The sequence below is a fragment of the Dendropsophus ebraccatus genome, chromosome 10 (genome assembly GCF_027789765.1).
Source record: "Dendropsophus ebraccatus isolate aDenEbr1 chromosome 10, aDenEbr1.pat, whole genome shotgun sequence".
NCBI classification, from domain to species: Eukaryota; Metazoa; Chordata; class Amphibia; order Anura; family Hylidae; genus Dendropsophus; species Dendropsophus ebraccatus.
Window position 1 is genome coordinate 83,454,997 of NC_091463.1, and position 14,822 is coordinate 83,469,818.

General features: G+C 39.7%; 1 protein-coding gene and 1 long non-coding RNA gene across 3 annotated transcripts in view; one reads left to right on the forward strand and one right to left on the reverse strand.

Annotated features, from left to right (window-relative positions):
- The window catches only part of LOC138765645 (5-hydroxytryptamine receptor 2A-like), a 396,926-nt gene that overhangs the window by 318,004 nt on the left and 64,100 nt on the right, over nt 1-14,822 (forward strand). For both annotated transcript variants that reach the window (XM_069942603.1, XM_069942604.1), the window contains exon 4: nt 2,786-3,394. In XM_069942603.1, the coding sequence (XP_069798704.1) occupies nt 3,010-3,394 (385 nt within the window). In that variant the 5' untranslated portion in view covers nt 2,786-3,009. The remainder of the gene's footprint in view (nt 1-2,785; nt 3,395-14,822) is intronic.
- The window catches only part of LOC138766225 (uncharacterized), a 59,360-nt gene that overhangs the window by 27,083 nt on the left and 17,455 nt on the right, over nt 1-14,822 (reverse strand). The window lies entirely within an intron of this gene.

Genomic DNA, 14,822 nt, shown 5'->3' on the forward strand with positions numbered 1-14,822 from the left:
CACAATGACACTTTATACCCGGGCATCCAGACTCTTTGGAAAATGAAAGGTGGAATCTGATTGGTTGCTAGGGACAAATAAGCCATTTCTTCTTTACACCAGTTTCATAAATCTCCCCCATGGTGCCCTGGGACTCCTCTGTACTGTTGTTAAAGTAGCAGGGAGTAGATACCTCATACAACCAGTGCCTCGTGTGAGGATCATAGAAGGATCATAGCTCATAGAAGCAGCACTATTAGTCACCACAGTGGGGTTACCGTGCTACTCTGGTGCAGGGCACTAATACCACAGCTAGGGTAACACAGGGCAATGCTATTTATCATCTGGTATATTCTCTCCAGCAACAGCCTTAACATTAGCACCTTATTTGCCAGGCCCTGATGTTCGTGATACGGCTGAGAGAACTGTAGGTCTCCTGCATTATTAATAGTGATGAGCGAACATGTTCGTAAATGTTCATATGTTCGTTGATCAATGATTTGTTCGATGATCGGAATGGTTATAACGATCATTTTCGAACATATTCAAAATTGTGTACGTACACAACTGCATAATTTATGCTTTGCGCCTGATAATATGTACGCATGTCCGTAGACCGAAACATACACTTATACTGTACATTTGTTATTTGTTCGTGAATATTCGGCAAACACAAACTGATCACAATAATTTTTTTTATGTTTGTGTTCGGGATCCGAACCGAACATTGGGATGTTGGTTCATCACTAATTATGAAGCAGAGGAACAACTCCAACAATGGTGACCCCTATAGTTACATCAATGTTCATAGCAAAATATGGAGACAAGGGGCCTTGAGTTAATTTCAAAATGGTGTATTTGCATTGTGTAGCTGTTCATTTGGGACTCCCAATGTGGCTGGAAATGCGAATGAAAAAGTAGAGTGTTGATAATGAGCAAACCTTACAAAATTGGTATTGGGAGGGTAAGCTTTCAGGAGTTATCCAGCATTATAAAAACATGGCCTTTTTTCCCACCGAACTTAAACATGGCCTTAAAGGGTAACTATAAGCAGCTTAGGAATCATAATCCTCTGAGGCGTTCCCATGCTTTTTATTCTAAAATATTCTGCCCCAAACCCTGCAGGACAATTCACCCCTACTGGCCCTCCCCCAATGAACATTGATAGAGGAAGCCGGCCGGATTGGTGCTCGGGGGTCGGTAGCCCCGCTCCTGGTGCTCCTCTGAGGGCAGAGGATTTCAGAATAAACAGAACGGGAACAGTGCAGAGGATGAAGGTAACAGACATACCTTCATTCTCAGTGCCCCGTGCCTACTAGGGAGCTATTAGCAGGTTAGAATGGTCTAACCTGCTGATAGTTCCCCTATAAGAATATAGTAGGATGAAGTTTTGAGTAACAGTGGTAATGTAGAGGTTTTTATTAAGCATTTTATAATATTTAGTTTTATGCAGTTGTTGAATGTGTAAATACTTTTCTTCTGGGTTCCTTCAGAGGGTTTAAGCTTAACAATAGAAAGTACAGTAGTCTTTAGAAATCCTTGATAAGATGCAGGAAATCAATTCTGCTCAATTTGTTCCATTAAGCCCTGGGGGTTTGCCTGGCACACATCTGCACGGGATGCTTAGAAATTCAAGGAAAATGAAATCAGGGCCAGTAGTGCACAAGCAGGTGTTATCCCATTAAAAAGTATAATTATTCTACTTAATTAAATGGTAAAACTTTATATAAAATTATAGACCTTTTAAGATGTGTTTGGTATTGAAGATAAATCCTCCTACGAAGGAAGTGAATTAAAAAGAAGAAAAAAGGAACATAACCAGACTGGTCTACATCTAATTCTAATTCTTCTTCTTGACCTTCTTTGTTAGGCCCTGTTCACATCAAGCTTTTCATCTACATTTGGCATATAGGTCAGGAAAGCTCCCAGTGTACAATCTAATGGTATGATCACACTGAGCAAATGTGGTGGAATTCCGTCTCGGAATCCCGCCTGCTTCAGTGTCAGACGGCATCTCTATGGGACGGCTTGCACGTCTCCGCTCTCCTTCACTCTCCGCTCAAAGAATTGACATGTCGCGCCAGACATCCCATAGAGATGGTCCGTTTCCCATGTATGGCGCCGTTCTATTCCCAGGCGTCAAAGAGGGATGGTGATTTCCTCCCACTGGGGGTGGGCCGGCTCGCCTCCAGTGCTTAATCCCTGGCTGGTGCCCAGGAAAAGAACAGCGCCCTGTGCGAGAGCTATGCCACGGTTCAAAGAATGGACCTCAGATCCCCGCACCGGCCCCCTTCTATTCATGTGAAAAACTTAAAGCAAATGCACTGATGGTACATTCGCTTTTAAGTGTCACTGTCATAGAGACATGTCAAAAGTTTTGATCAGTCCGAGTCTGAGTGTTTAAAACCGTACAGATCGGGAGAACAAGCTAAGTGCAATCCTCTCTCTGTGTCATGTGATTAGTCGGACTCCGTCTGATTTCCTATGTAAGTCTATAGAGCCAGAATGATATAACCTTACACAGAGTTGGGAGAGGACCATGCTTAGTGCAGTCTTCTCCTGTCTCGTTCTCCCAATTGGAAGGGTTCTGAACCCTCAGACCCAAACCGATCCAAACTTTTGTCATGTCTCTATGACATATCAAAGTTTTTACAAACAGTGACACTTTAATAATATAATGCTATGATTATATCGAGATTCCATGACGATTGTTTTTCTTTATTTAAGGTAGATTTGGGTCTATGAAATAATAATCCCATATGGACTCTACAATATAAATTATAATAACGTTCTTTGTATTTTACAGAATGCTTGACCAGAGAATGAAGCGGACACTGCAGTCACTTTTGTCCTTCTGGGTCAAAAATCAACTATCATCCAACTATCAACACAGCAATAAGAATTGGAACATTATGGAAGATCACAATGTTAGTTCCATCATCAGGGGACAATACCTAGCATTGCTGCCCACCTGTCTTGATCAGAAAATAAATGTTCTCCTAAAGCACAATCCTGAATAGCTGTCTTCAGATGATGAGTACTGTTAGCGGCACAGGGATGTTAATCAGCCTGACAACAGTATCCGTCACCTTAGATATCAGTATACACAATGGACTGATGGCCTGGCATATTAACAGCAATGTGACTTTAAATCAGAGTATGCCCACATTGCATCCCTCAAATGCATCAGAAGACGAAGGGACCTCCTACCCATCACTTGACAAGAACTGGTCCGCCCTTTTGACGTTGATCATCATTATATTAACAATAGGAGGGAACATTCTGGTCATTATGGCTGTCTCTTTGGAGAAGAAACTTCAGAACGCGACCAACTTCTTCCTCATGTCTCTGGCTGTGGCAGATATGCTGGTGGGAATTTTAGTCATGCCAGTTTCCCTTATTACAATTCTGTATGGTAAGTAACCATCCTATATTTCCATTCTACAAAACTGTAAGTCCTGTTTACACCAGTTTATGCCGTATCAGCAGCAAGTTCTTCTGTTAAAGGGGTTATCCAGTGCTAAAAAAACATGGCCACTTTCTTCCAGCGACAACACGACTCTTGTCTCAAGTTCAGGTGCGGTTTGCAATTAAGCTCCATTCAGTCCTATTACACAAGTTGACCATGCGCCCGATCATTTAAGTAAATGAGCGCCAATCTGCTGGATCAGCGCTCATTTATTGGACCTATTAGATGGGCCGATAGTTGGGCATCAAGGGCTGCATGAACATCATTAGCAATGTCCATATAGCCCTTAATCAAACACCTGACACCTTACCTATCTCAGCTCCTGGTCTTTTCTCCTGTGCTCCGCAGCTTCCCGGTCCAGGTGGCTGCTCAGCCAATCACAGGATAGGACCGCCGCGGCCTGTGATTGACTAAGCGGCCTGAGCCGTCAGGAATTGGGAAGCTGCAGAGCACACGAGAGAAGACTGGGAGTGGGGAGAGGTAAGGTGTCAGGTGTTTGGTTTATCATCAACCATTGGCCGTGCTTCGCTATTACACGTAGTGATGCATGGTCGGTTCCTGACGATTTTAGGTCCAAACTTAAAGGGGTTATCCAGCGCTACAAAAACATGGCCATTTTTTCCCCCTCTCTTGTCTCCAGTTCAGGTGCAGTTTGCAATTAAGCTCCATTTATTTCAATGGAGCTGAGTTTCAAAACCCCACCCAAACTGTAGACAACAGTAGGGGGAAAGTGGCCATGTTTTTGTAGCGCTGCATAACCCCTTTAAACCAACGATCAGCCAATGATCGTTTCATCGGCTGATCGTTGTTTCCATTACACAGAGCAAAAATCGGCCCGGTTCAGCCAGTTATCGCTCTGTGTAATAGGGCCCTTACAAAACCTACAACCAAACTGGAGACAAGAGTGGTGCTGTCTCTGGTAGAAAAAGGTCGTGTTTTCATAGAGCTGGATAACCCCTCTAATCCTTGGATGCCAACATAAGATGAGACTATAATGAGTGCAACCCTTTTTAGATCCAATGGAGGTCGTGTACATTAAAATCTCATTTTGTGTTTGTATCCAAGGAGAATTGAACTTCTAGATCAGAGGAACCCGCCGCTGATCCCGTAGTGGGTGACAGGTACACTTTAAATGATCAGAATACATTAACCGTCATTGAATTTTCTCCGGCTTTTACGAGGAAACACAATGTTCTATGATCGGTATGATGGATTTCAAGTGATTGGTAATGTTTTCTCAAGCAGAACCAATCACAAGGAGTCTTGCTGGCAGACATTTTCCTTCTCAGCTGGAACTGTCTGAGTACAGAGTTGAGTGTCCAGGTTTTTATGAGCTTTAGATCTTTTTTAAATTTACAGTTTGACATTGAAGTGGCTGTAGAATCGGTAATGAAATAGTAACGTATAGTCTAGACTCAGGAGCCTAAGAAGGTATAATAGTTACCGGTAAATTGCTGTTAGGGCGTTATGAAATATAAAATAATGGAATGAACATTTAGGATTTTTTTTATTTGTAATTTTAAATTATATATTTATTTGATTCATTATATTTTATATAATGTTTATACATTCTTAATGTATGGTATTTAGATCTGTTTTTATATTATTATTCAGAATATGAAAGCTAAATATGAAAAAAACTCAGTTTTTCTATACTCGGTAGTAGACAATAGGAAGATTATGAATTATCCGCTATTCTGATGGGGATCCCTGCGGCTTGATCTCTATAATCAGCCATTGGCGCCATATCTCCAGCAGTTCGGGATATAAATTGCAGTTGACAGATTCACTTATAAACAAGAAACCACCATATAAACGAGGAAGTCCTGGTCTGATAATACTATTAAAATCCAGGGGAAGTCTAATATATATAAGGATGAAGTCTTTATTAAAGCCAATTAAATTATCAACTGCTTATACAAATTCAAACTTGAAGGCGGTGCTGGTGGCTGTCCAGCTGGATACTTATTTTTTAAAATTTTGTGGTCAAAAAGATTTATCAAACTAGTGTAAAGTTAAACTGGCTCAGTTGCCCCTAGCAACCAATCTTGACTTGCTGAGGTAGACCAACGCTACAGTTAGTAATGTGCATTTGAGGGGGAAGTAGAGATAGGAGAACAGAGGAGATCCATTGAGTGTCACAAAGGCAGTGGCAGATGATTGGTGAGATGTACAACACTTAAAGGGGATTTCCGATGATGAGACCCATTTTCATCCGTCTAATAAATAGTATTTACTGGTAAAGAGTTGGTGATCTTTCATGCTTTCCTTTTCCTTTTGATGCCCTGTTGTCCTTATCTCTTTATTTCCTGTCTAGTGCACATCCTATAACTCACTTCCTGTTCCTACTGTAACATCTAGCAGGGAATTCAGCCAACTTTACCACCTTCCCACTACCTTCTGGACAGTAACCCACCAACTACAGCCACAAGACCTCCCTGCATTAAAAGCGGAAGGAAAATATGAAAGACAATAAGAGGCCATAAAATATATTTACTTATCAATATACATTATTAGATAGCTGGAAAGAAGTTTAAAGGGGTGTCCCTATCTGGAGTAGCTATGCTTTATCTACAATCTCAACAGGATAGGGCATAACTAAGAATGATATTATATGTACTATCATTATCACTTTCAGACACCCTACTTAAAGCGGCATTCCTATCTGGAGTATTTATGCCCTATCCACAGGATAAGACTTAACTTAGATATTGGGGTGGGATTGGCCGATTAGACCCCCTGCATTCTCAAGAATGGAGATTAAAAATGTAATGGAGCTGTGGGCTATGCATTAAGTGGTTGAACCCCCTGTCATCTTGACAATGGAAACCCGAAAGTGAATGGAGCTACACGCAACATGTGCGGCCCTGCTCCATGCATTCTCTATGAAAGAAACTTGCACTTTCTATAGAGAATGAATGGAGTGGTGCCACGCATGTGTGGCCCACAGCTCCATTAGGGATTGATTTTGTGGTCTCCATTCTCCAGAACGTTGGGGGTCCCATTGATCCGACCCACCGCAATATCTTCTGTGAATAGGGCATAACTAATCCAGATGGGACTATCGCTTTAAGAAGGGCATCTGAAGGTAATACTATGCCAGTAAGTACATATAATATAATATAATCCCCATCCATTCGTTAATTACTGTCATTTTTAGTTATCCCCCGTTTCCTGCTTCACAAATTGAAGTGTTAATGCTTTTCAATGTAAAATTCTGATTGATTTGATCTGCTTTCGTTTCTGTGTGAGCTCATCTATCATTTAAGAAAATTTCCCTACAAGGTTACTGGCATTAAATCACAGGGGCTTTTAAGAATAGGGGAGTTCTATTGAAGTCATTAAAGATGACAAGGTGGGCAAACGGCTGTACAAAAGCTTGTCTGATAATTCTCCCTGTCATCTATTTATTTATAAGAAAATGATTTATTAGCTGGAACCTGGGGTGGGTGTATATGCTTCAGTAGTGAGACAGATTAATGCTGCGCTAACTTACTTGGCTTCCTTTATAAAAAGGACATTGTAAACTTTTAAACCTAAGAAATATATTTTTTAATTAAAATATCATTTGAAAGAGATAGTTCACAAATAATAGTTTCTTTCAAATACACTGGTGCTAGAAAGTGCCACAGATTTGTAATTTACTTCTATAAAAAAAAAAAAAAAAAAAAAAAAATCTGGTCTTCCAGTACTTATCAGCTGCTGTATGTCCTGCAGGAAGTGGTGTATTCTTTCCAGCCTGGAGAGCAGGAGACGTTTTCTGTGGGGATTTGCTGCCGCTCTGGACAGTTCCTGTCATGGACAAAGGTGGCAGTAGAGAACACTGTGTTGGACTGGAGAGAAAACACCACTTCCTGCAGCTGATAAGTACTGGAAGACTTGAGATTTTTTAATAGAAGTTAATTACAAAAAGTTGTACAATGTAATGTTATCCCATCAGGAGGCAACATCTGCAAAGAGTTTGTATGTTCTCTCCAAGTTTCCTCCAGGTACTCCAGTTTCCTCCTACACTCAAAAACATACAGATAGGTCAGTTTAGATTGTGAGCCCTAATAGGGGCAGAGACCAAAATGTAAAAACTATGTGAAGTGTTGTGGAATCAGTGGGTACTATACAAATATTATTATTATTATTATTATTATTATTATTATTATTATTATTATTATTAATATTTTTTATTATTAATATTTTTTATTATTATTTTTTTTGTTACATTCCAAGTAATTTCGTTGTTCAGTCCGATATTTAAAGTTTCCTATACAGAGTACCGCATAGAGATTATGGAGGATTGGGGTATTATTGATCATCACACATATTTGTCCTGCAAACTAGATACCATAACTAGAGCTCTATAAAGTGGGATCACAATCTCCCTATAACCAGAGGGAGATCATGATCCTGCTGTACAGAGCTCTAGTGACATCACATCTGGAATACTGGGCCTCATGTACTAACAATGCGACAATTTGAAGCCGATATGCTGCCGTTTGTGTCAGTTTTTTACTCCAAATTCACTAATGTAGCGCACGCCCTATATAAAACTGGAAGGTTTTTCACAGGACAAAACTAAAACCCAATCATACCGCAACACTAGAAGTGGCTGATTATTAGACAAGAAAACCCATCAAAAAATAACAGTTTGCTTAGTAAATCTGTTGGTTGTGGCAGGTTCTAAAGGACACACCCATGACACGCCCGCTTGGAGGGTTTTTGAACAAAAACGATGGGCCAAATTGTGTCGCACACCTTTAGTAAATGTGTTGGTCCACTAAAAATGGACAAAAAACAGACAATTTGCTGACGGGAACTTCTCAGTAAATCACGCCCAATGTGTATAAAGCTCTGGGGGGGGCATATGGTAAATTGACATGAACATTAAATATGGTAAATGACTAAATAAGGTCCACAAGAGAAGTGTTTACAACAATAAAAATGAACACAAGAAACACTGGAACACAATCTGAGGTTAGTTGGGAGAAAGATTAGACGCAATACAAGATGTTACTTTACTGAAAGAATAGGAGAGTAAACTTTCAGCAGATGTGGTTGGAAAATCTACAATAACTGAATGTAAATCTGCCTGAGATAAACATATATCTATCCTAAGATAATAAGAAATAATATAAGGGAAAACTAGATAGACCAGGTAGTGTTTTTTTTTCCACCAACAGTCTTCTATGTCTTTATCAAATATTTCGTTTTTTTCATTCCTCTCAACCCACCTCATTGTGTCTATCATTTTTTATTAATTTATTTATTGTTGTTATTATTATTATTATTATTATTATTAGATTTATGTTGCCATTTATATGATGGTATAGACATTCATTATTAGCATATTTATCAGCTGCATCAATAACTTATGGACAGTTCTGTGTAATTTACACAAGTTTCACCCAAGCCATAAACATTTATGAAATTAAAATCAATATTTGGTCAACAAATATTTCAGTTTATAATTCCAAAGGTTGGGCTGTACACTTAATCAATAGATTTACATGTTACTAGAAAATTAGATTCTAAATACAGATTGATGATGCGTGTACACAGACAGATTTAGCTGACAGATTTTTTTTAAGCCAAAGCCAGGAACACACTATAAACAGGCCATAAAGGAAAGACTGAGATTTCTCCTCTTTTCAATTCTATTCTTAGCTTTGGCTTCAAAAATCTGTCAGATAAATCTGTCTGTGTAAACACACTATTACACACTTAATTAAAATATTGGGCCTAAGTCTCAGTCTGAGTTGAGCTGCTGTTGCTTCCCCTCCTCCACGCAGCCTTTCCCTTTAAGCCCGATGATTACTTAACCCTTGGTTCATGTGCCTGTTCCTCTGCTGCAATTGCCGGCTGATAAGAGTCAAATGAATCTACCCAAAGGCAAGATTTTAGAATAATAGACTCGGAGTCTCGGTAGTAATGAAACAGTCACCGTGCCGCTAAAGTGTTTGCTAAATTATTTTAGTGATGTTTCTTGGGAGAGGTCAGGAAGTTATGGACGGTGAGTAATATTTAAGGCGCCTCCAAAGACGAGTGCATGGAGATGACTTCCTCTCAGTTATGGCCTCGGTATATCTTTTTAAGTATTGCTTTAAGCCCTGTTCATAAGCCTGGAAATCATTCAAATGCTACTTAGTTCAGACAGGTTGTAATTCAGAAGGAAATGTCTGCTGCATATTAATAACTCAACCCCGACACCTTGTGAAAATCCTCCCGGCTTAAAGGGCCTGAGATGAATCGCCCAAGGAGTTAAAGACTAAGCGAGTCTGCAGTCTGAAGCAATTGGAGGAGTAATCTGTAAGTCGTACACATAGTGGAAAGTGTCAGAAGTCATCTCTGGGGAAGCTGGAGGGGGATTTTCTTTTAGAGCAGTTTGCTGGAGCTAGCTCTATTTTACCATTCTTGTCAAGAGGCTTTAGAAGCTTAACAGATAAATGGTCACCTTCTTCATTGTCAGCCCGTGAAAGGTCGAAATAAACCTCAACGTCCAATGTTTACACTGAAGAGTAACGTAGAAAGAAGAGTCAGGACTGAAGACCGCACGTGACGAACTGGAACGACGCTCCGGAGAACAAGGAATCATAGAATAATCGAAGGGTCTGGAATATAATATGGTGGCTATGGTGGCCGTGTGATGGGATAAGCTTGACAAGGACAAGACTTGTCCAGCCAGAACAGGGCACTTTAAGGCGGATTGATAAAGAAGCAGCAAAATAATATTCCTGACCTGTAACTATGCTATATACAACAACACATTTTGGGTTTTCACTAGATAATCAGTAGTGATGAGCCAACATGTTCGTAAATGTCCGTAGGTTTGTACGAACATGACGCTAATTGTTTGTGTGCGCCGATCATGAACAATTTGTTAGATGTTCGGAATGGGTATAATGAGCATTTTCGAACATATTCAAACTTGCGAATGTACACAACTGTTTAATTTACGTTTTGCGCCTGATAATCTGTACGCATGTGCTTAACTCTAGACTAAAACGTGCGCAACTGCGGAATTTACGCTTTGTGCCTGATAATCTGTACGCATGTGCGTAGACAGAAACATACGCTTCTACTGTACGTTTGCTATTTGTTTGTGAATGTTCGGCAAACACGGACCCCACCGATTTTTTTTATGTTGTTCAGGATCTGAACCAAACATCGGGACGTTCACTCATCACTATTCATGACCATGATAGGAACAAGTGCAAAGATTTCAGTCACTTATAGAGATAAGCACAACCGGAACATGCTCAAGTCTGATCGTTCGGCATTTGGTTACCGGTGGCTGAAAAAGTTGGATGTAGCTCTAAGGCTGCCTGGAAAACATGGATACAGCTATAGGCCAAAGGTTCTCCCATAGGCCAGGACTCCCACGGGCTGCATCCAACTTCTTCAGACATCAGTATTCAAATGCTGAACGATCTGACTCGAGCATACTGGAGTTGCACTCATCTCAAGTCAGCTATGTACCATGGTTTGCAGCTCTGATATTTTTACATAGAGGTCATTGGGGACTTTTATTAAACTTACAACAGGAGAGTACGCCAGGGAGAAAACGCAGATTGGCCCCTTCTCCCTTGCGCACGCCAGCTGCACCCGTGCTCGCCCGATGGGCGGGCAGGGGGGGGTGGAGACGTGAGCGTAAATCATGATCCAAGCAGGTGTAGATTTAGTACGCCGGACGCAGGTTCGGGTGCCTGGCTGGCCGGATTCACTAAGAAGCGTGCGCCTCTTAGTGAGTTCGGCAGGGGCCTATTTTAAGACTGGCGTACAAGTATGCCGGTCTTGATAAATCCCCCCACCCCATAATGTCCAAAATGTTCAAACAGATAAATAGGATGTCACGATCCAGGTTTTATTAATTTCCCTTTAAGAACATTAAAACACAACCCCTTTTTAAATGTAAAGAAGCCATTATTTTATTGTATTTATAGTTTTGCGTTTTCCGTTTATCTCCTCCTCATCCTTATCTTGTCATTTTTTTATTTATTTTTTTTACATTGAAAACTGGTTTAGATTCTCCCAGTTATCTCAGCACCTAACACTTCCCGTCTTAATGTATTCTGCCTGAGCTTCCCACTGAGCTGTGTCTCAGCATCTCAGTCCAGGCAGCAGCTGATGCTTTCAGCAGTGATTGACAGGATCACAATCTTGTGAGGAACATTTAGCTAAACCAAAGAACAACAGAGTAATACTTCTGCAAGAAAAAAAGAAAAAAAAAAAAGATTTATACAACAGAGAGATCCATAAAGATAGGAAGGAATTCATTGTTCTAACATGGGACTCTAAACCAAATCACGGAGGCCTAATATATTACTGATATGTTACTAATATATTACTGATGGGTCCATTAAGACTATGATGGAGATTTATCAAACTGGTGTAAAGTAGAACTGGCTCAGTTGCCCCTAGCAACCAATCAGATTCCACCTTTCATTTTTCACAGAATCTGTGAGGAAAGAAAAGTGGAATCTGATTGGTTGCTAGGGGCAACTGAGCCAGTTCTACTTTACACCAGTTTAATAAATCTCCCCCTATGTTCTCCTCCTTCATCGCTACTAATCACATTTCTTTACTTGGCTTTCTAATGCAGAATAAGGAGTAGGTGTGTAGATCATGAAAACTCATTGCTGGATTGTCTTGTATCCACAAGCATAGTCCATACATCTATGATGTCTTAAAATGGGGTAACTTGGGTGATCCTTGGGTGGTCCCAATTTGCTCATGGCAGACACTGGGATCAATGGATTTACATGTTAGATGAAAAATAGATTTTTCTTTACATTGTTTATTTTTAGTTTTCAAATAGAAATATTATATATATATACAGTATACTTGAAAATGGTAGCGTGAGGTTACCGAAACGTCGTGTCTTGTTTTGGAGTGCTGTGTTATGAAGATTCAATAAATCACTGAACTTTTTTCACCGTTAACTCTGTGAGTGTCATTGACTAGGACTATCTTGTTGCTACATATATATATATATATATATATATATATATATATATATATATATATATATATTATATAGGTACTAGAGATGAGCAAACCGGGTTTGAGTCTATCCAAACCCGAACGTTCGATATTTGATTAGCTGGGGCTGCTGAACTGGGATAAAGCTCTAAGGTTGTCTGGAAAACATGGATACAGCCATGTATGCATAGAAAAAAAAAAAAAAGCGCTGCGGAATCTGTTGGCGCTATACAAATAAATTTATTATTATTTATTATTAAAACATGGATACAGCCAATGACTATATCCATGATTTCCACATAGCCTTAGGGCTTTATCCAACTTCAGCAGCCACCGCTAATCAAATGCCGAAAGTTCGGGTTCGGATCGACTCGAGCATGCTCCAGGTTCGCTTATCTCTAATAGGTACCTTGGTTTAGGAGTAACTTACTTTAAGAGCGTTTTGCAAGAGGAGCTCACAGTTTTTCAAAATTGTACTTGAGTGGGAGGGGGAGCGGGGGAAGGGCATGGTCTGCATAGGTGGTCTACATCTCTGTTGCCTGACCCAGGAAGTCTCCCTTGGGTCCTATTACACCAACAGGTTATCTGACAGATTTTTTTGAGCTAAGGCCAGGAATGGACTATAAACAGAGAACAGGTAACAATGGAAAGACTGAGATTCTTTGTCTTTTCAAATCCACTCCTGGCTTTGGCTTACAAAAATCTGTCAGATAATCTGTTGATGTAATAGGGCCACTTCTTTCCTACTTCATGCTCCCTGCCGTCTCTGTCAGCCCTTGTGTTTCCCATCCTCTCCATTCCTGCTATAATGTGCCTGCACTTACACTCAACTATACACACTGCTGCTATAATGTGCTTGTACTCACACTCAGCTATACACACTGCTGCTATAATGTGCTTGTACTCACACTCAGGTATACACACTGCTGCTATACTGTACAGTAACTTATAATATGACATATTTAGCTGTTTCTCATTGTTTATTTAATCTGTTCTACATGTTATTCAGATTTTTTTTATTTTTTATTAAATAATTTTTTGGGGGCCGTGGAACCAATTATCTGCATTTCAGTGATTTCTTATGGAAAAATTTGTTTTGGTTTAAGAGTGGATTTGGATTACAAGCACGGTCCCGTAAGAAATTTTGCTTGTAATCCAAGGCACCACTATACACACACACACACATATATATATATATATATATATATATATATATATATATATATATATAATTTTTTTTTTTTTTTTTTTTGAACAATGAATAGTTATTTCCCCGAGGTGCTTGTATTATTGTGGATCTGATGCTACTTTATCAAGTCTCCAATTAGCGTAATGCTATTTTTACATCCCAAGTCTCCTACTAAACTGATAAAATTAAAAGAATAAACCATTCAGCGTGCGGCAATCTGCATCATTATATTCCATCAGCGGAGTTAATGTCCCACAGTGACACCTATAAGTAGTTTATGCATATGGCCTAAGGAATTAATAAGGCAAAGCATGTGCGCTTGCATCACATAAAACAACAAGTGCTGAATGGCAAATCCGAGAAGTTTTACTTTCCAGCAAATCTATGGTCTTTATAGGGAATTGTAACAGTGCAAATCCATATTTATCCAGTTTTACATAGAAATTTTTATTTATTTTTTTTTTTTTTTCTGATCTGATTTTTTTCTCTTGAAGCAGCCAAACTAGTGGAAATATCTTTGGGCTGTAATTGTTCCAAGGCTGTTTAGTCCCCGTTCAGAGATATAAACGGACTTCTCCTTGATAGACTATTATCATTTATTTATAAGCTTCCCGTATACATTATGCAGCTCCCGTGTAGGAACAAATGACTGATCTGCAGAGTTTAAGTTTATAAGAATTCATTTTTATATGGAATCTAGGACAGCGTTATATGAGTTACATCTCAGGAACAGATGCAAGGACATTAATGGCGACTTAAAGTCGTACAATGAGACAAGAGAGTTTGGTTAAGTTTCCATCAAAGTGAAAAAAAAAGTTCATTAATTTACATACAGCTTAAGACTATGTTCACACTACGTATATTTCCGGCCGTAGTGCGAACCGCAATTATACGCCCGTAGTTTTGAGGTTGATGCGTATGCTTGGAAGTATACGATTTCCAGCCGCACAGTGCACACTACGTATGAGCCTACGGCTGGATCGTATACGGTGCCGTGAAAAGACCATTGTTTGTGGCCGGAACTGTTCCAACTCTCGGCCGTGGATTTCAATGCGGTCCCGTACGGAGTACTTATTTCAGCCAAATTGAACTTGATTTTTAGATTAAAAATGTTCTGTTTGGTTTATTAGGCTGGGCAAAGATTTCCTAGTAAATGACCTGTTTCAGATCGCTTCGAAACAAGCTAGGAAGCATAACTGTACTACTGGCGTATGT